Below are 21,799 nucleotides of genomic sequence, written 5' to 3' on the forward strand. Positions count from 1 at the left end.
TTACAACGTTCACTTTTTGGTGTGTGGCAGTAACCCCTTAAACCAGGGGTGTGCAAAGTCCAGCCCCAGGGCCAAATGTGGCCCGCATACTGATTTTAATTGGCCCTCCGGCCGTACGTTTCAATTGTTACTTCTACCTGACGGTAAAGGCACTGTTGTAAACCTACAATTAATTTTCAATTAACCTGCAAATTAATTTACTGAATGCCATTTAGCCATGACTACATACAAACAGTGCAGCTGACAGCGTCGACCAGCAATTTCAAGAGCGATGGAATACTTTTTAACAAACATGTGCCTCATAAGTCAAGAGACTGTAATGAATTTAATATTAAAATAAATTAGGAAACCTAAAACGGACACCACAATAAATATTCAAGGGAAAAGGCTGAAAAACTAAAGCAGTTTTGATGAACATTTAAAATCATTTATGAATAATATTTTGGCAAAGAATGACTGGCCCTCAGGTATTCTAATAGGGTCCATTCTGGACCACTTTGAGAAAAGTCTGAACACCTCTGACGCATCAGCACAATATTTGATTTGATAGGGTTAATGTTCTATCTCTCCACCATGTATAAAACCACATGAAACCTGTATTTTAGTAATACTGTAACTAAAAATGTTCATGCCAATAAAGCTCACTTGAATAAAATTGCATATAACTCATATAAAGGCAAGACACAGGATATGAGCACATGCAAATAGAGACAGGGATAAGACCAACCAGAGGAAGAAAAAAAGAACACACGCTGAGCTCTCGGGCAGTTCTATGAGTATTTGAACTTGGGTGTGTATGTGTGAGTGTGTGTGTATGTGCTTTGAAGGAGGCCTGAAGTCTGCAAGTGAGTAATGAACACTTGAAGAGGTTCTGTCAGTTGGAATCAAAGCTTGGCCTCACTCAGCACTTTCTCTTCCGAGTCGTTATTACGCACCCGGCGCTGGGCCCGGCCTGTTCCTCTCCTTCTCTTCCCTCTCTGCTTCTCCCTCTCTCTGTTTCTCTCCCACTCTCCTGGCTGACAAATTGACAGTGCCTGTGCGAGTGATTGTGGATTGTGGATCGAGCGTGTCTCTCTCTGCTGCTGTCCAGCGGTACCGTCCTCCTGAACATGAGCCTGTCCAGCAAATCAATCAGAACCAGGCAGACTGTGGCAGCCTCCACACTATGCATACACTCAGCACTACACACACACTCAGCTAGGGACACGCCACAGCAACACGGCCTATACTGACACAATTACTCACTCTCAATTACTCACAATTAATTATTAACACTGTTAGGGCCTTAAACTGCAGGCTTATTATGCAGTTATTAATCTTGAAGAGCCCACAGAATCACAGAATAGCAGATTTTCAAGTTATTCTGTGATGTCACAACCATAAATGTATTTATATATGACCACCCATTCAACCTACAGCAGTTTAGCTGCCCCATTTGTGTGAAGTGAATGAGTTTTGCTTTTTGAATGAGGTACAATACAGGGCAATTGTGACAGCGTCATCAAATCAGAGCCAAAAAGTCTATTGCAAAAATTAATAAAAAAGAAAATTTCAGAATATGCCCTGTTTAAGACAAAAAAAATAATCAGTTGCAAACATAAATCATTTACTACTAAGAAACTAATGTGTAGTTTGCAGTTATGAGAGTGAAGACATTTAGTGTGGATCCTTGAAAGTTAAAGGGTTGACTAAGATGGGTTATGAATTTCTACTGAGGTTAGTTGCCTGTCCATTATTAATTAGTATATCCATTTTCCATGATTATTCCTTCTTCATGATTTTTTGTTCATGAGCCTAAAGCAGTTGAAAAGCAAAGCAAATCTGGACTTCAACTTCATGGTTCACAGTTAAGGGTAACAAAGTAACAGGTATAACTGTGAGAGTCTCACATTAGTGTGAAAGAGAGAGAGAAAGAGAGAGGAAAGAGACAGAGGTGCAATATGTCCCATTTGCTGACTCTGAGCTATGTGAAACACGGCCATCGTCACTTCAGAGGCCAGTGGTTGGGACATCACCTGACACCAGCCACTCCAGCAATGACAGGCATGCCTCTGCTGGGATCAGGTTTTTATAAGGCCAGGCTAATTTTAACACACTGCAACAGCCTCCAACAGCCACCAAATACAGATGAAGACCAAACACACATCAGAAAGACAATGTCCAGACTAATAGTGTCCCAATCAGTGTCCTGACATACTGACACTGAATATGTTGGCAATTGGATGGATGAGTACTGAAAAACTACTCAAGTAAACAGGTGTCATTCTCTCAGTTTTCAGATCAGACTCTCACAGCTCTCTTGCACACAACCTTCACTTCACACCTCCATGGCTCAGATCATTCAAATCATATGACTGCTTGACAGTGAATAAGAAAACTTACAAACAATTTTCTCCCCAGCTCTCCATTCCCTCTCTGTCCATGCATGTGTTAACCCTTTGAAGTCACAGTAATGAAAAAGGATGTCTTATTTTTCATAGTTCAATGTTTTTGTTTGATAGAAACTTTGCAGTGAGTGGAGAACATTTGGCCATTAATAGAGTTAGTTACATAGTGAGTGCAATGAATTACATTTACTTTCAATTTATATTCTTTATACACATATTTGGGTCTGCATGTCTGGCATTTTTTTTCACTTATTTCAAAGTCAAGAAATGACAGCGACCCATCATCATAAAAATATCTCCTATCGTAATAAAGTATCTTCTCTCCTTTCACTTATATTCACAAAAGTGGTATTAAATGAAAGTATTTGCAGTTTTGACAAGACACATTGGCAGGTTCAAACATTTATTACACGCTTTGACAACCAAGGAATATCTCAGCCAGTTTGCACCATAGTCTACGCAGATACTGAATTATAAGTCTTAGGATGTAAGACGTTAAGGATGCAAAACTCCTTAATGGCTTAGGATGTAAAACTCCTCATTATTTTAAGGAGTTAAATATGCAATTCAATGATTACATTTGAACAGTACAGGAAAGTGCAAACAATATCCTTAGACTTCTAAGGGTTAAACGGGGTGCTGCCAAATCCCACAGTTTGACACACATAAACTCTTTTTTTCTTCACAACACATACAAACATGTCGTTAAAAAACGTATAGATCCAAATGCACTAACAGGATGAAAATGGAATCATGCACAAATACAAATCGCAAGGGTTGATATCAGGCTGGAGGAATGGACTCTTTTCCACTGTCACAGTTTTTCTGGTGGAGGCGTGGGAGGGAGGTGTGGAAGAATCACCGGGACAATAAATAAATAAACAGAACAACCAAACACCAACATCAAACTGGACACCACAGCGAGGCTAGTACCTTTGGGATGGGGGTGGGTGAGGGATGGGATTGGGGTGAAAACAGTGACGTAGTATTACCTTGTCTTGAGATGAACGAACTAGCTAGTGAGCCGCGCAGTTTATATCCAGCTTTGAAAGACGAGGGAAAGAAAACAAAGAGGAGAAAAAAGAACAAAACAAAGGCAGGGTGAATAAAGGAGCAGAGCGTGTGTTAGTTCAGCAAATCAGCTTTTTATGTTAGACATGTTCTCCCCCAGACTGACCACAGCCTGGACAGCCAATGCTCAGGTTACACACACACACACACACACACACACACACACAAACAGAGAAAAACACATACGCATGCGCATATACACGCACACACACACACACACACACTTTACTTAAAAACCCTATTCCAAAAAAGTTGGGACAGTATGTGAAATGCAAATGAAAACTACTTTAACCTGTGTTTGAACAAAAAACAGTACAAAGACAGGTAACACTTTATTTGGGTAGTCCACTTTAGATGTTTGTAGACACTTTACTTTCAAGTTACATTAAACTAAATATCTACTAAATTGACCATAATTTTCTTTAACCCTAAATCTGGCTCTAATCCTAACCCTAACCTTAACCTCAGCCCAAAACCTAAACCCAACCCTCACCCTGGTCCTAGCCCTAACCCTGGTCCAAATCCTAACTCTAACCCCGCCACTGTTTAGACTCAACTGAGTTTCAACAGATAGTTTGTTAATAATTTGAACATCTCTAGATAATCTATACGGGACTGTACCGGACTATCCAAATAAAGTGGGACCCAAAGACAACATTTGTAATGTATAACCATAATCAGTTTCACTGTTTTTTTGTAAACATATGCTCATTCAGAAAATGCTTTTTTTGAATGTGCTGTATGTATCAAAATTGGAACGAGCATATATTTACAAAACAACAAAAGTTCATAAGGTAAAACATCCAATATTGTGTTTTTGTACTGTTTCTAATTGAATACAAGTTTATTAACAAATTTACTAACTAATTTACTAACAACTGCTTTCAGTTTTAGCATCTCACACACTGTCCCACCTTTTTTGGAACTGGGTTTGTATGGAAAAAACACCCATAACTGTACACATCACTTAAAAAAAAAATGCTTAAGTCAACCTTCTCCATAGCTTTTTTAATCTTTATCTTTTTCATATTTGTAGTCTAGTCACATTTAGGTCAACAAAACAGTTTAAGCTGAGCTTAAAAAATAAATTTTAAGTAAGCTGAACTTACACTGCATTTTGTAAACCACTTAGATGCAGTACTAAAAATGTTAGGAGAGTTTGAGGAACTTTTGAGTAAACTAAGTTGAGATTTTTTTCAAAAAACTACACAGAAGGTTGACTTAAAATTTCAAGTTCACCTGGCCTTTTTACAGTGCACACACATACACACATAGATAAATGCACTTTAGACCCTCTACTCCCTGACACTGAAAAGTAATGCATGTGCTTGATTCAAATGCTTACATATTTTCCACATTAACAAAATATACAATATATCAACACAGTTATTGCTAAAAGTAAACTGAAAGACAGTACTGTGCTGTTTATTCATGTGGAAATGAAGTACATTTGAATTAAGTAAATTCAATGCATTACTTTTTTCAGTGTAGTCCATCCAAAAAAATGACTTGTGCTCATTCGCTCCTTTGATCTATGTGTTTCTCCGTTCTTCTCTGAACTCTTCCACCTTCTTTTTCTCTTTTATAGGCTGTAACTGACACCAGTGTCCTCTCTTTACACATGGCAATGAATCTAATCATATAAACACACTGACAAGAAAGAAAGAAAGAATGAATGACAGAAAGAAAGAAAAACATTTTTTGACACCAACTGAGTCAACCTGAAACAGTTTGAAAGAGGAAATACTGAGTTTCCACAAAATTGTCCAAATTATGTATGTAAGTTTGTTTATATAAGAATGGCAGCAGACAGGCCAGTCTGGGATAACATTTCACACTATTTCTACTTTCAGCCATATTTGTATTTGCTTCAAGTTGGGCACGATCAGAGAGAGTAGACAGAATCAGACGAGCCAGCAAATTTTTTACACCCCTCCTCCCTCTCTTTCCCCAAAATGTATCATTCGTAGTGTTCTTTCTTTCTTTTGTCCCCGCTCTCTCTCTTTCTTCATTTCATATCTCAATCAAAAGAGACGCAGCAGGAGAGAGAGAAAGAAAGAAAGAAAGAAAGAAAGAAAGAAAGAAAAACTACCTGACAGACTGAGAGAGAAAGACTGACAAACTGAGAGAGAAAAAAACAAAAAAGAGGGAAAAGAGGGAAAGAGAGAAAAAGTAAGTGACTAAGAGAGAAGGTGAGAGCCAGAAAGCAGGAGAGATACAAGAAAAGAGTAGGAAAGAGAGAAAGAAAATAGTAGATAAAAAGGAAGAAAAAGAAATAAAGAAATTAAGAGACAGACTTATTGAGAAAGAAATGCAGAAAGATAGTGAGAGGAGAGAGACAGAGAGAGAGAGAGAGAGAGACAGAGTCAGAAGAGAAAGAGTGACTGAGTGTGTCGGAGAGAGAGAGAGAGAGAAATCAGAGAGAGAGAATGAGCGAGAGAGAGAGAGAGATCAGAGAGCAGTGTGGAGGTCAGCTATGCAGGTTGAGTGACTGCAGAATTTAAGGTCAGTGTCGAGGCTGAAGGCTGAGCTTTAAGCTTTATTGAGCTTGGCCCTGTCTGTTAGCAGATTCTAGGATAACTATGTTGTCCTCCAGAGCTCTGCAGAGGAAAGACTAGAAGTGCCCTGTTCATGACAAATAATGCTATAAATAACTTTTCTGTTGCTCTCTTTCTTTTTATTCTGTTTTATTTTTGTTTTAGTCTTTCTCCTGTTTGTGGCTTATGTTGATTGCTTTGGCAATAATGTAACTTTTATGCCAAGGGTTGCTGCACCAAACTAAATAGAGAGAAAGTGAATGAGAGAGAAAGAGGTGGGGGAGACAGTGAAAAAAAGAAAAGGAAGAGCAGAAGTGAGAGAAAGACAGAAATATAAAAAGAAGGAGAAATGGAGAGAAGGTGGAGAGAATAAGAGAAAGAGAGAAAGAAAATGGAGAGGAAAGAGTGAGGGGAGAGAGAAAGAGAGAGCAAGAGAGACACTTGAGAGGGTAGTCAGGTCAGATTTATGGTCCTTCACCTAGCAGCACTGCAGCAGGCTCAGTTCACAGACACACACACACACACACACACAGACACACACAGAACTGATCAGGAACCACTATCAGACAACACACACATTCACACGTTAGTACTGGTGATAAGTGTTAGGCATCTTATGGGCATGAAATTAAATGTAAAGAACACTAGAGCTTCGGTAACTGACTTGTCCAAAGTTCCGCCCATAAATGCATTATTTCTTACTAACTGCTGCCAGAAGACAGAACCTGGGCAACGTTCAGCTTTACAGAATGTTCACAAAATTTCATCCAACCAAGTGAAAGCTGTCATAATCTTAGTTTAGAGCCTATAAAGATTTCTGTGTTAAAGCTGGACTGTGTTCATGTAGCTAATTGAAACTAGGCCAGGTGAAATTAACAACAAATTTGCTGCCATGCTAATGTTATCATGGTTACATGATAAAAAACAACAATTGGTCTACTATAACAGCGAGAACTTTCATATGCATACAAAATAAATATAATTTGAAATGAACTCTTTAACAGCCAAAAATGTGGGTATTTCTGCCATTTAATCTGCTTCAATTAAATCTTCTCTTTAATTTTACTTTTATACGGTGATTTAAAAGGTAAAGAATGCGCTCTGACAAAGATGAATTTTAATTAGCTTGTGTCAGTAAATTTTTAAATAAGCAAAATAGGAATAATAGGAATGTATGTCACACAATCAGTCACACTTTATAGTTTCTCTGATAAACCCAGTCAAAGATAAGCATTTACTGATCCTTCAATTCTATACACTGATACATTTAACTGTGGCCAGTGTTGATGTCCACATGCTGCAACTCCTCTGTTGGCACATTTAAACTAGTTTTAGATGCCAAATTCTCACCATGGATCACCTGTGAGACATTCATTTTGACTGGGTTAATAAAGCACTCTAAATGTAACTACCTTCACAAGCTGCACGCTACAGTTTCTCATTAGGTTGATTTTTGTCAATGCTCTGCAAAGCTTGTCCAACCTAGCAACAGTTGCTACAAATGCATTAGTGGCTGGAGCAGGAAAAGGTCAATACGGCTGGATTCCCTGAGATGATATAGTGGTCAGACAAGAATCTCCAGAGAGAGAGGGAGAATAAAGACTGTCTGTACAGAAGGAGACATTTAGCTTCATTCCAAACATTTCACCCATCCTCAAAATGACTGACAAGAGAAAAACACAGAGAAAAAACCCAAGAGGAAGAATAAATAACCCCAGCACAACAGGCTGCCACCCTACAACCAACACACAGCGCACCACAAATAGACACATCAACATAAAAACATACAGCTTTTACTCATCTGCTCTCACTCCTCAGCCTCTTATTCATTGTGAGGAGGAGGAGGGAGTACCATTAGGAGTTTGACTGGTTGTGTGTAGTAGGCACAGTATTGTGCAAAAGTCAGACACCACAGGCTTCATTTATTTCATACATTATTTCATATATATTGAAACAATGTGTAGCTGTCAAGAAGCCATTACTGAGAAAAGGAAACAGGAAAAAGAAGAAAATTTGCTAATTGATCAAAGAACTTGCTGGTGTTCTCAGAACAATGGACTGACTACCTCAGCATTCAGAGATCAACATCACTGAATCATGTGTCTGGGATTACTTGGATTAAGTGAAGTAGAAATAAAATCAACTTTTAATACTGAAATTTGGAGGTGTGGAAAAACATCCCTAAATATTTCTATGAAAAACTGAAAACAAATTAAACAAGTGGTGGTCTCTGACTTTTGCACAGACTTGTTTGTGAGTGTGTGTATGTTTGAGCATGCATGTGTGTAAAGCTCTTTTTGTAGTGTCTGTAACCGGTGAGTATGTGCGTGTGTGTGCGTGTGTGTGTGTGTGTGGAGGAAACAGCAGAATTCTGAGCTTGGCTAGTTCTTTGTTATGTGTGTGGTGTGTGTAGGTGTGTTTACCTGGCTCTACTTCGTGCCAGCTACTGGCTTGGCTGCCGCTGCCCGGTGATCGTCCCTGGCTGGGATAGTAGGACTCCTCCCCTGGACTGTCCACTTCCTCCTCCATACACTTAATACGCTTTGCAGAACTGCAGAGAGACAGAGGGATAGAAATGGAAGGATAGATGGATGAGATTTACAGTTGTGTCATTTGACAGAAATCACTTATGAGTACACACACACACACACAGGTTTGTTTTTGTACAGTGTCAGGACTTGGCTTCATATATATGTTCCATATATATTATATATGCATGTACAGCATTGTTTCTCTCTGGTTTCTGGATATTTTTGTCTGAAAATGTATGTCTGTTTAGCATGTGTATGTGTGTGACTGCCTGTATAGTGTGTAGCGTGTAAGGGGCTGGCTAACATCTGTCCCCCACAGCACACCCAGATCCAGGCTCAGTGCTAATCCTCTTTAAGTGCTCTAACCCTGAAGCTAAATCAAGACCAGGGGCCACCCCAGCATGGAGGGGGGGCTGAGAAGTGTCATGGGGGGTACCTTCAGGAAGCATAACTGGGGGATCTGCTGGTGTTAGGAAGAGAGACCGTTTATATTCACCTATATTAGCCTAAATATGAGCATATGCAATTATGTGATTACTGATGAGAGTCGCAATTTTTATCCAGTTCAAATCTGTAATATCTGATGTTTTTACAGTATGATGGTAATAATTCTGCCGTGATTTTATTCCAGTTCGAATATGCAGCATGTGTAGCTTTTACAGTCCATCAGTTTTAATTGCGGAGTGATTTCATGAATCTGCAGAGTGCAGTTTTTACAATATGATAATAATAACTGAGAGGTGAATGGCCTTTTGTAACTGGCTGAACCCAAAGCAGCCTCTGTAATAGTACTCCTGTTCCAATCCACCTGATGCTAATGGAATGACAAAATAGATGTGGCTGTGCAGCGTTATTACTGTTATGGTGTAAGTCCTGTGGCGTAACGCTGATGTAAATATTCACACTATGACCTTTCAATTTGTGGGAATTTGTGGGAAATTATTAAGAGACTTTATCCTGTATGAATCAGCCAGTCAAATCCTACAAACTACATTACAACACTTCCCTGGTAACCCACTCCAGCTTGAGTAGTACTTAAGACAATGCTTATCAATTTCAGTTCTGGAGTTCTTGTACACTGCACAGTTTAAGACACCTGACTAAATTCAAGAAGACCTTTTACAAGTAATGAGTTCAATTAGGTGTCTAAGAGCAGCAAAAACACAAAAAGAGCAGTGTATCCCTGGTGCTGAGCCTAAAAATTTCCAGTGTACGAGAGCATATAAGATGAACACACACCCCACACGCCTCTTGCATGTACATGGGAGGTGAATACTCCTCAGGGGCCCAAGGTGGTGTGATGTTATATGTAATGTAAATGCTTGTGCGAGTGACTTATCTGCTGAAGGCACGGCTCTGACATTTATTTGTTAATGTAAGGTCTACTGGTGTTTTTCACTCATAATCACTTAATTACTCTCTAGCATGCAGCCACACATAGGCTCCTTGTTCCAGATGTTTTCTTTGGCAGGCCTGGCTGAAGAGGCCACTGAAGCATGTGGGCAGAGTACACATGCACACACACATACACACACACACACACTGCACATAAAATATACTTATCCATACAAATGTGTGCAGACAAATTACATACAGACACATCCCCCATACACATCATCAGAAACCATTCACACCAAGTGTAAACACTACACCTTAATTACCTAATTACTGTGCACTTCTTGTACTACAAGAAACTAACATCTGTATTATTATGTGAGTAGCAGGCCTCTTCATTTGGCAAAATATTTTAATGAAAATCATTTGGAAGTGAAAAGCATGCTCAACTGAGTATATGTTTATACATTTATATGTGCATTTGCGCATGTACATATGTGTACACTGAAAAACAGTGATGCATTGAAGTTGGTTGTTTTAAATGTGTACTTCATTCCCACAAAAATGAAATAAATTACATCAACATAATTACTGCCAAAGGAAAGTAAACAGAAGGTTGAGTGTTGACGTGATATATTTTATTCATGTTATAACATGTATGTATGTTGAATGAAGTAAATTCAATGCATTACTTATTCAGTGCATATACAGTACTGTGCAAAAGTCAGAGAAAAGCCTTCAATTATTTAACTGAAAGTTGCTATATTTTATATATACTTCATATTTCTGAAGAGATTAGATGCAAGATAATCCACTTGCATGAAGAAGGGGAAACTCAAAGGAAAATAAAAGAAAGAAACAAACAGAAAGAGAGAGAGAAAAAAGGAGTTTCCAAAATTGAATTTAAATGATTTAAAGCTATCGAGAAAATGTGACTCCTTTTGGTTGTCTACCAGGTTGTAAGGACTGTCCCCATCAGACAAACAGTACTTAAAGCTTCAAGAGCGAGGAGAAAATCAAGCTCCACTTTTGCTTCAGATCTGAAAAAACCCACAAGTGTTTCTGTGAGAACACAACACTGTGGGTCTGAATGGATGTGTAGCTTTCAAGAAGCCCTTACTGAGAAAATGAAACAAAAAAGAAGACAACTTGCAAATCAAACAAAAAAGCTGCTGGTCTTCTCAGAACTTCTCAGAAATGCAACCAACTTCTAAGACTGAACTTTGGAAGAGTGGAATATCCCTGAAGATTTATTTGAAAATCTGAAAGCAAGACAACTGAAAATTTTACGGACGCTGAAATAAAGGGTGGACACATTAAATACTGACACACTTAATAATATATTTATTACTACTGAGACTTCCGTGTAATTTTCTGTATTGTACATGTTATCTGCTTTCTTGCACTTGATTGGCTAGAAATTAAATAAAGGATTTTTGCACAGTACTGTAAGTACACATATATGTGTAAATGTGTGTATATGCATTTTTGTGCATATTGGTGTACTGTCGTTCATGCATTTAAAGTGACACAGGAGGCTGCTAATCAGTGCACTCAGAGGGGGCCTCAATCCAGCGCCTACACATACATACACACACACCACACACCTGTCTGTGGGCCTGAGTCATGCCAAAGGGAAGAAGGGGGAACTCAGTAGAGCTTTTCACTGGGGAGTATGAGTGTGTGTGTACGTGTGTGTGTGTGTGTGTGTTTGTGTGGCGGCCCTGTAGGCCAGTCGGACAGTGTTAGAAGGAGGCTCCAGGTGGACACACATATGCTGTCGGCTCACAGAGCTCCAGCTCCTGCAGACTCCCTCCAAGCCTCAGCCAACACATCAATCTCTGCCTGTACTGATTAATTAAGACCCAGAGAAAGAAAGAGTGAGAGAGAAACAGAGAGAGAGACAGGATGGGAGGAAGAGAAGGAGAGAGAGAGAGAGAGAGAGAGAGAGAGAGAGAGGGGAAAGGAAAGGAAAGAGACAGAAACAGAAAACAAGGAAATATACTATGGGTAAAGGAGAGGTGGAGTGAGAGAGAAAGAAAGAAGCGGGAAAGAGAAGTGGAAGAAAAGACAGAAAAAGAGATACGGGGAGAGAGAAGGAGAGAGAAGGAGAATGAAAGAGTGTGGGAGAAAGACAAAGAATGGGGCAACAAAGATGAAGAAAGAGAATAAGAGAGGAGGCAAAGACAGAGGGAGACAAAGGGACGGGAAAAAAAGGAAAAGGGAAGTAGAAAGAGGGTGACAGAAAGTGAGAAAGAAAGAGAGGGAAAGAGAGAGAGAGAGCAAAAGATACAAAGAGAGAGAGAGAAAGTTACCTGCTAGAAGAGGTGCTGGGTAGGGGTCTCCTCATGGCCCCTGGGCTCATACTGTAGTAAGAGGAGCTGTCTAAGTCCGCCAATGAGAAGTTGGGCCCCGTCCCTGCCGCGATGGGGGCTGCAACACACACGTACGCACACGCACACGCACACACACACAAACACAGAGAGGAAGAAAAGGACAAATGTAAGCACATGAGGGATAAAAAAAGCTTCCAAACCTAACCATGCATTAGATTTCCATTTAGCCCTGCTCGTCTCCATTCATTACTAGGCCAGAAGTAACCACTTTGCTTCTTGCAAGACTTCACCTTGTTTTTGGCCAAATTGCATCAGGTAAAAAGCCCCCCCAACTAGCGGCTAGCCGCAGAGCCCCCATCTCCTCTGTAGGTCACCGGCGAGCACTCTGCTCTATCGAACGCCTTTGTCATCCACTCCATAAAGCTGTGATGCCTCTTTATATTCATGGTGACTGAGACCACTATTTTTGATGAGGACAGCGCAAACGTGTAAGGGAGCGGGGCCTGGTCCTGCATACATAATACACTCCAGCCCGGGACGAGAGCAGACGACAGCATGGAAGAGCCTGATAGACACGGTAATGGGCTTGCTAATTAACATTGGAAGAGGACACGGCTACAGGGGCAACTTGGACCCTGAGAGAGAGAGCAAGAGAACGAGGGAGAGAGGGACAGCTTTGGCTCTCTGGCCAAAACGAAGGTGTAAAAGTTGGCCATGTAGAGAGGAAGGAAAAGGGGGGAAGAAGAGGGGGGAGAGAGCAAAAGCTCTATAATTTCTGAGTCATCTCTTTATTTTATTTTTTCTTCCGTCAGAACACGGCCCTCCCCTCTAATAGAAGTGGCAGGGCCGGTTATTTACGAGGCGCAGTAAAGCCAACTGCATTTGCATGGCTAATAGTGGGACGTGAAGTAATTTGTGTGAGAGCTAACCTGGGCACCGGGCTGCAGTAACTCAGCCGGCCTTCGCACACACACACACACACGTACACACATACGCACGCACGCGGAGATCGGCCGGACCACGGTGCTGCAGTTTGGGGAGAAAAATGAACACGCTGCAGTCTGTCTGACTGGAATGGAAATCAATCATAAAGGTAATCCGCAGTCTCTACCTCTTAAGGGCTTTAGCAAGTGCTTTTGCTTGGAGGATTCCAAATGAAGACTGTGGCTATCAGGCCAGCATTGATCTCTCTCTCTCCCTCCCTCCCTCTCTCTCTCTCTCTCTCTCTCTCTCTCTCTCACCATCTATGATCTACACTGCACTACCTTTACAGTTGCTTGTGCAGAAAGTACATTAGCAGAATGTTTCAGTTTATTCTATCTACTTAGAGAGTGGGGTTAGTTCAAAGGAATGAAGGCAGAGCTGTAGAGAGAGAAAAAAATGTAAAAGATTGAATGAGGCAAATGAGGCAGAGACAGACAGAAAGACAATGCGCACGAGAGAGAGAGAAAGAGACAGAGACTGTCCACTAATACTTTAGTTCATAAAGTGTTAAAAAAGAACTGTTACTAGCATCCTTACATCCTAAAGGTATGAATACAATTGTTTAAATGCTACTACGTTACTTTAAAACTTTAAAAAGTGTGCTCACACGTCGAAAAAATATTGGATGTCATTACTGAAATGGTTTTCACCATTGAACCATAATACGAACAAAATACACAGAATATGAAAATGTTGGTATGTTTCCTTTCTTTTTTTTTGTAAAGCAGAGTTTTAAAGCAGTTTTGAAGAGCTTGAGATCGCATAATTTCACTGGATTCATCAGGATGGACTCACAGGAAAGTTTTGGGAAGTTTCTGAAATGATCTCCTTTACATTCTAATTGAACAGCCAAATCACAGTTAATAATGTGGTTTAACAACTGAGGCCCTCCAAAAACATATATCAACCATTCCAACCTTTTTTTGGATTATCAGTTATTTTGTTTTCTTCTTTTGTACAACCTTTAATATTAAAAAGCCAAACTATGCATAAATACAGGTCATCAAACAATGCCATACCTTGTTGATATAACTTTTACAAAAAATGTCACATAAACTGTTTTCCGTTGCAAGGGCTCAGTTTACTTCAGCAATAGAATTTCTGTCTGAAAAAGTGCGTGTACATCTACGTGTGTGTGTATGTAATTCTCTGTCTAAAAGAGGTAAAAGGAACACACAGAGAGTCACAGACACTAGAGATGAGACAGAACCACTTGGATTGGACAATATCAATCCGAAAATTTCTTCTTTAAAAAAACGTCTAAGCTTTAAAATGAGCTGTTTTTAATGGAAGCACTTAAGATGATCATTTAAAAGTAGACTATCATGTTCAGACCACTTGAGCAGTCTAATACCTCACATGAAGAAACAACTAACAACAACACATCACACAAAATTGTGTACTGTTTCACACTGTAAAGAACGGAGGAACATTTCCAGTAGAGGCACCGCAGTAATCTACTGTATACTGAAAACAGCATAATCGTTCTCTTAACTCTGCAAGAGAATGCATGAAGGTTAAAGCATTTACAACCAGAACTTTTCAAGCTATATGACATAATGTAGCAAAACCTAGGGCCCTCACAGCTGTGTGTGCATGTTACAGCAAATATGAACTGTATGTTAGAAGTACAAGGGTGCAAGAAAAAAATGAATGAACACAATGATTAACAATATCCAGAAATACAGCTGTAACGTTATTATACAGTATGAGTACTATAAATAAACAGCACGTTACTGGAGAAACTGCTGCTGGTAAATTTCTGTAATTTTACACTAAAACGTTTTACAGTGTGCAGACTTGAATTGTTACAGGATTGGATCAGATTCAATCTTTTTTTCCCTCTGATATCTGATCCAACATTTTCTACTTTTATTGCTCAATGTAGATACCTATCAATACTAATATTTCGTCTCTAGAACAAACTGTTACAGAGGAAAAGCAGAGAGTAGAGAAAAGAGTGTCTATCGAGTGTGGTGTTCAGTTTAGTCAAGCCAGCACCTCTTTGAAGTCACACACACACACACACACACACACACCACCCTGCACCCAACCAGTGTTGGCTAAAGTTTCCACAAAAGCTGAAGGGCCTTTTCATTTAAAAAAAGAGCAGGAGGAGGGAAAAGGAGGAGGAAGAAAAAAAAATTGCCTTTTGTTCAGCCGGATTTTCAGATTGAAGCATTTGACAACAGAAGCAGCAATCAACGTCAAAACCCCGGACATGCGTCCACCCTGAGCCTCTTTGCCCTCCTCCTCTTTCTCCCCGCTTTAGTGCTGGTGAACCAGCGAGCCAGGGCATGCTGGAGCTCCTCCTGAGCTGGAGTGAATGCAGCCGGCTCTGACAGGGCTTTGGTGTTTTTCTGCTGGATCAGCTGGTCTGAGGAACCTCGGGCAGTGCTCCGGCACTCATGACGTCTTGCTCCAGGGTAAGAAAAGCACCGCGCCGGCCCCCATCACCCCCACAGCCTCCACAACAAAGTGGGCCATCAAATCAAAAGTGAGAGGCAGCGGGTCTACAGGCCACAGGCCGACGGCAGCAGGTCAAGGTGGAGGAGTGAGGAGTCAGACGTGGAGAGCCACACACTGACCAAGCTAAACAGATCAGACAGGGGTGTAAAAATGCAGTGATGCTATTTTACACCGCTAAAGTAATCACAGATCAGCACTTCTACTCTGAAATGTTTGAGAAAAAATATGACGATCACTGCGCAAATCACTTGCTTACTCAGCATATCCACAGTTCCTTGAATACCATCACTGTAATTTCCTAACTTTTTTATTTTTTTTGTTTTTTTTTACACCATTTTAAAAACACTATTTATATTGTGCGAACATGTCATGATACACAGACCAAAACAAATGCTCCAAAGTTAAGTGTAAAAATGTTAATGTACAATGTAATTAGGAATGCCACTAAATTTTCAAAAATGCTTCATAAAATTCAAATTATAATAAAATCTCTTGTTTTACTAATGAACACAAATGCATCAAATACTTACTAAAAATCAAGAATTTCCCCACTTTTCATGAGCTACGAGTGTGAAATAATTCACATTTAATCACACCATGCTTTTGTTATCAACGGCTAAACTTAAAACTCCAACAGCCAGATTGGTCACCACTGCTTTAGAGACTTGAGCGTCCATACAGATGGCACTACCCACCGGCATCCCCATTGGCAGTACCAGGGCAGGCAGCCGCAGGGCTGGGGTTCAGACAAGACTGAGGCGGGACAGAGCAATGATGGCTGCCCCTATCTCCTCCATTATTCATCTGCCCCCCTGTTTCGTCATATGGCTGTGCGGGGCGTGCCAGTGCCCAGCCTGTACCCGGGGATATCCCAGGTGTCCCTGCCCCTGGACTGGGCTGCCCAGCGCCTGCCAATGTTTCAGCAGGGCCCTCACTGGCAGAATAATAACAATAACCTCAGTCTAATCCTAAATCCTGTCTCTTTGGCTTGCAAAGCTGTGCTCTGCAGCTGAGCTACACACACACACACATCCTGTTGTCTACCTGAGCTTGTCTGTGTGCCAAGTCGTGTCTCTGTCACTTGATATAAAAGCTTCGGAGAAAGTAAATTGGCGAAACAGTGCTGTAGGAAATACATAGCGATATACAAGAGATAAAGCCAGACGAGGAAAAATGCAATTGTTACTTGTTCTCTCTAAGTCACGTGCCGAGAAACTAAAGAACTAGCAGACGCAAGGAAAGAAAGAGATAGAGGGAGAGAAAGAGAGAGAAAGGAAGGGAAAGAGAGGGGAGGAGGTAGTGTACAGAAAGGGCGGGGGCCCAATCTCCCAAATTACCCTGGCCTGGTATTGACCGGCCAATTATGTGGAGTTCCATTTACAAAAACGTAGCTATAACCGCTAACTTTATGGAGACTTTCATTTCTCTCTCCCCCTCTCCCCCCCATCTCTTCCCACCCCTCCTTCTCTCTCTCTCCCTCTCTTTTTTGTGTGGCGCTTTAATAGGATATTGATCGACAGAAGCAGATTCGATTGGGCTGCCACTGAATTGTGTAATGGGTGCACAAAGCCAAGGTCATAGCGTATAGACAGGGAAAAGCTAAGGCAGCCTGTCGTCCATTCAATATCACCACCCTTCATCTTCTGAACGGGAACCATCTCCGTACTCAACCTCGCGCCCATTCACTTAAATAAATCTCACGCAAAGCACGCGGGAGCACTGCAGGAGTTTTCGGTGAAAGCCTGCACCAGCAGCAGTCCAACAAACCTTGGCGTGAGGATTAAACCTTCTCTCTCGTCCATCTCCCAGCCTGGACCTCTTACCCCACGCACTCAGCTCAATCATATCATCATGCTGCTGCCGCCACTGCTTCTGATTCCACAGGCACCTTCCAAAGTCATGAGCATGCATACATACTGCACTCTAATCCCCAGCTGCTCCATAGGGACCAATCCTGTTAGAGGACTCCTCTGCTGACTCTGGAGCTTTTCAGGAGGTGTGCTAAAGGAGGGTTTGGGAGGACGCATAAGTGATCCCTGGACAGCGTGAAGGTATAACTTATGTATACAAGCTTTAAGGTGACAAGAGACTACCATTACGTTTATATTACAAACCTAACTGCTCAATTCTACATTTTTGCTCATATCGAAACCAATGGGGAACCCTCAGGGCCTTCTAGGTGTTCAGATGAAGTCTAATGATTTCTGCCATCATAATTCTTGTTGTATTTGAACGCTGCAAGTACTGTAGTTAACATTCGTATCTCATTGTTAAGTTTTGGTCAGAAACAATAGGGTTAAAATCTTGAACTGGAAAACTGTCCAATTAGAATATTTCCACTGTGATATCTAGGCAGATAAAGCTAAGCTAGCTCTCCCACTGAAGCTGGACGCAAATGGACTGGACTAAAGACCTTACACGTTAGATTAACTACCAACATAACATACTAAGTGACAGTGGAATCAGCCAATCATATTTTGATATACAATGGGTGAGAACATTTTTTGGGGGGGAAAAAACATCACTCTAGTCCTCTAGACTAGTTCTAGATACATCACTGACAGTGAATATGAACACAGTGTTGCTTTTTAAAAATTCTATTAGTTCATTCATCATGAAATGTTCACACAATGTAAAAGGCAGCTAGGCTTTTCAAATAGTTTAAATAAACCTGAACAATGTAGTTACAAAAAAAGTTTTTCTTATGACAGTGACTGTATGCAAAGCTGTAGCTGGGCCATTGTTTGAAAGGTCCAGGTGTTCCCTGCCAGTATACCAGCCTTCACACAAACATAAGTACATCAGTCTTAAGGACAGCGAGTAGAAATCTGTCTATAGAAACAGAAATCGAGTCACTGAACCACAGAAGGGGGGGTGGATGAGGTAAAGAGAGGAAGAAAAAAATCACTTTTGATTTGAAGTGAACAGCCAGCATATGCCACCCAGCATTGGTCTTTCTTCCCCGCGTGTCACAGATGTTAGGATAAAAGCCGATGCCTCCGTGGAGCTGGATCAATTATGCATATTCCTTAATCTCGTTACAATCATATGCCAGGACTTCTGATGCAGCGCAGTGCTGGCTGTGCTAATCGTACTAATATCTCCCTCTCTCTCTTCCTCTCTTTACCTTTCCCCACATGCAAACACACACACACAATATTCTAAACAGCAGACTCTCCTGAGCCATCATAAACGCATCCCCCACTCTATCTCTCTTACACACACACAGCTGAAACCCCTCCTCTGTGCTGTCACCGGGCCAGGCTGTGGTGGCACCCAGACGCTCTCTCTCTCTTCAGAAGCTGTCTTTGTGCTGGCAGGGCACACACAGGGTGAGGCTGGGAAGCCCCCCATCGGTGGGCTCTGTGCCCAGGCCCCTGGCGCCTCCTCCCCTCCCCCTTCCCCACCACAGGGCCCAGGATTAGGTCACGGAGGAGTGTGATCAATGCACCTTTGATCAGAAGGCTCCTGTGAGTGCTGACAGGCAGTTTGGATCGGCTATTGTTAGCGGCCATCGACAGGCCTGTATGGATCGTGCTGCGCTCTGTCACTCTCCAGTGTGGACGTCTGCAATTTTTAAAGGTCACGTTTCCGTCTCCTCCGACCCCTCTCCTTCCTTCTTTGTTTCTCTTTAGAGTAGACCACTCATCTTCTCGCTCTTTTTGGTTCCTCTGTCATGGAAAGCTTGTAGCCAATGATGTTTTGTTGCATAAATTCTATGAAAGAACGTCCAAAGGAGTAGTGTTCTGGAGCTCTGTTGTACTGTGTCAAGTTTCTTTCTTTTTGTTCAGATTTCTCCAGGAAAAACTGGTTGTGCAGCAAAAAGTATGATAAGACTTATTTGCAAAGCCCACTGAAGATGGTTTGTAGGTGCTTATCTTGCTTTTAACTTACATTCAACTAAATATCAATTTCCTAACCTCAATCCAAAACCTAAACTTAACCCAAACACCGCTAAGAATCAACTGAGCTTCACCAGAGAGTTTGTTAATAAATTGGACATTTTTAGATAAATTGTTGGGGGCTATCCAAATCAAGTGGGACCAAAAGTAGTTACATTGAGTTGTATCGAACACATTTTGTGTACTGATCCATTTTACCTGGTCATTTTTACCAAAACATATTTTTACAAACGTGTGGGGCTACTTACTAGCAATAGTAGTAATAATTAACACCAAATAAATAGTTAAAGAACTTCTAATGTGTGAGCTTTGATGAATTAAAAATGCCTGGTTTAATAGGCAGCAGTTTGGTATTCATACTTACAGCATCATAATGAAGCAGCAAGTGATATTTTGCTAACTTCAGGCAACAGGTGGAGCTACAACAGTGGTTTAAATATAAAAAATAGCTGTACCTTGTAAACCTGACAAAAACATCATAAGTATAAAAATAGTATTGCTATTTTGCAAAATTATTTTCACGGAAAGTATCAGCAAGGTGGGTAAAAAATAAGACATATGATACATAACAGCAAATATAAATGAAAATAAGTGATATTAAAATGAGCACTGGCCAGTACAGTGTGAGATATTCATAAAGAATTTATTGTTACTATTCTATCAATGGAACAATAGCTTCTATTACTATTAACACTTAAGAATCAACTATTACTAGTCCATTACTAACACAAAGTGTTGGTCCCCAATTGTTTATGCTGATACTATGCTGAATATAATACAGCTATGTAAGTACAGCAATCAAATAATTTTGAGGTGTTTATAAAGTAGCTTGGGCTGCATACCCCTTTGTATTCCCAAGGAAAAACAATACACATCTATGTACGGACACCAGCAGAAATGACATCATCTCACAAAACACAGAAAAAAGTACAAAGGAAGTGCCTCTGGACGGTTGTGTATGTCCAAAGGCTGTGGAACTGCAATGTACTCTAGCTCTCTTTAAGCTGACAGTCTGTATTTTGCCACTGTTTCGATTTCTAGCGGAGGAACAGTGGACTCCATTGTTCCAAAAGAAAGAAAAGAAAGAAAATGCAGTGGGAACCAGAGACGCATCCACTGTGAAAGTGCATCAAACAGAATGCTGCAGTGCTGAGATCTCCAAATATAGCCATAACTGCTTAACTATAATCAGGAGAATTAAGACACAGAAAGAGTGAAATGTTAGTCAATAGTAATTGTTGGTCAGAACTCTTCACATTAGTCAAAACAGCTTTGCAGTTCTGACTGAGCTCTTGACACTTGTAATGGACCTGACAAGCAATTTTCAAGAGATTTTCGTGGTTTTCTTCTTCAGAGATCTACATTAAAATTGTGTGGCCTTGAAAAATCATTAGGTCAGTATTACAGGATGAATGAAGGTTACATTCTGGAACGGTTTTTCAAAATAGCTCTAAAAGGACTTCCAAAATAATAACAACAGAATTTAGGGACAGACGGACAAGTAAACAGAGCTATTACTATAACACTCCTACATTTCAGTGTTTCAGTATTCATAACTGGGAGAGGTAAGACCCTGATGGTTTAACATATTTAATGGCCTTAGTAGCTCAGGCTCCAAGCACATTCATGACATTCATGCATTTACAACTGAGCCCTGGCAACACAAAAACATGTCTGGATTTTCTGCCCACATGAAATACACCAGGTCTCAGCTCTAGTATGGGGACATTCTAAACTGTGGTATCATACTCATACCTGGCTTAATTCATTGACTAATTATCAAGCTTTTCATGAGCTGAGTTTGGTGTTAGAGCAGGCAATACCTAATCCAACCTAAAGCCCAGGACTAGTGGTGTGCACTGAAAAAATATGAAGCATTGAATTTACAAAATTCAAAAGTGTTTCATTTTCACACACATAAAACACAACGACAAAATTTTTTCCATTAATTTACTTATTTCTGGTGATAACTGTGTCAATGTAATACACTATATTAGTGTGGAAATGGTGTAGACCAGGGTTCAGCAACATGCGGCTCTTTTACTGCCCTGTTGCGGCTTCACAGCAGAATTAGATATTTAGGTAAAAATAAAATAATCCTTCTTTGCAGTAAAATAAAGCTTTTTAACAATAAATGGTTTTAAACGCTGGAGGTTTATGTATAACTGCTAATTTACCCTTTAACCCTGAAGGTTGGAAGACTGTTGGTCACCATAGCGACACAGACATTTTGCCTAGTAGCTAACG

At 40.6% G+C, this 21,799-nt stretch overlaps 1 protein-coding gene across 8 annotated transcripts in view; it reads right to left on the minus strand.

Annotated features, from left to right (window-relative positions):
* nfia (nuclear factor I/A) overlaps positions 1 to 21,799 on the minus strand; it is a 151,391-nt gene that overhangs the window by 36,296 nt on the left and 93,296 nt on the right. For 5 of the 8 annotated variants that reach the window (XM_036587404.1, XM_036587405.1, XM_036587408.1 and 2 more), the window contains exons 5-6: positions 12,177 to 12,294; positions 8,419 to 8,546 (exon numbers count right to left, since the gene is read on the minus strand). In XM_036587404.1, coding sequence (XP_036443297.1) covers positions 8,419 to 8,546; positions 12,177 to 12,294 — 246 coding nt within the window. Of the gene's footprint in view, positions 1 to 3,379; positions 3,431 to 5,844; positions 7,731 to 8,418; positions 8,547 to 12,176; positions 12,295 to 21,799 lie in introns of those variants that run through there. The other 3 variants (XM_036587406.1, XM_036587412.1, XM_036587409.1) reach the window with 2 other exon arrangements.

Source organism: Colossoma macropomum, unplaced genomic scaffold (assembly GCF_904425465.1).
Source record: "Colossoma macropomum unplaced genomic scaffold, Colossoma_macropomum, whole genome shotgun sequence".
Lineage (NCBI taxonomy): Eukaryota > Metazoa > Chordata > Actinopteri > Characiformes > Serrasalmidae > Colossoma > Colossoma macropomum.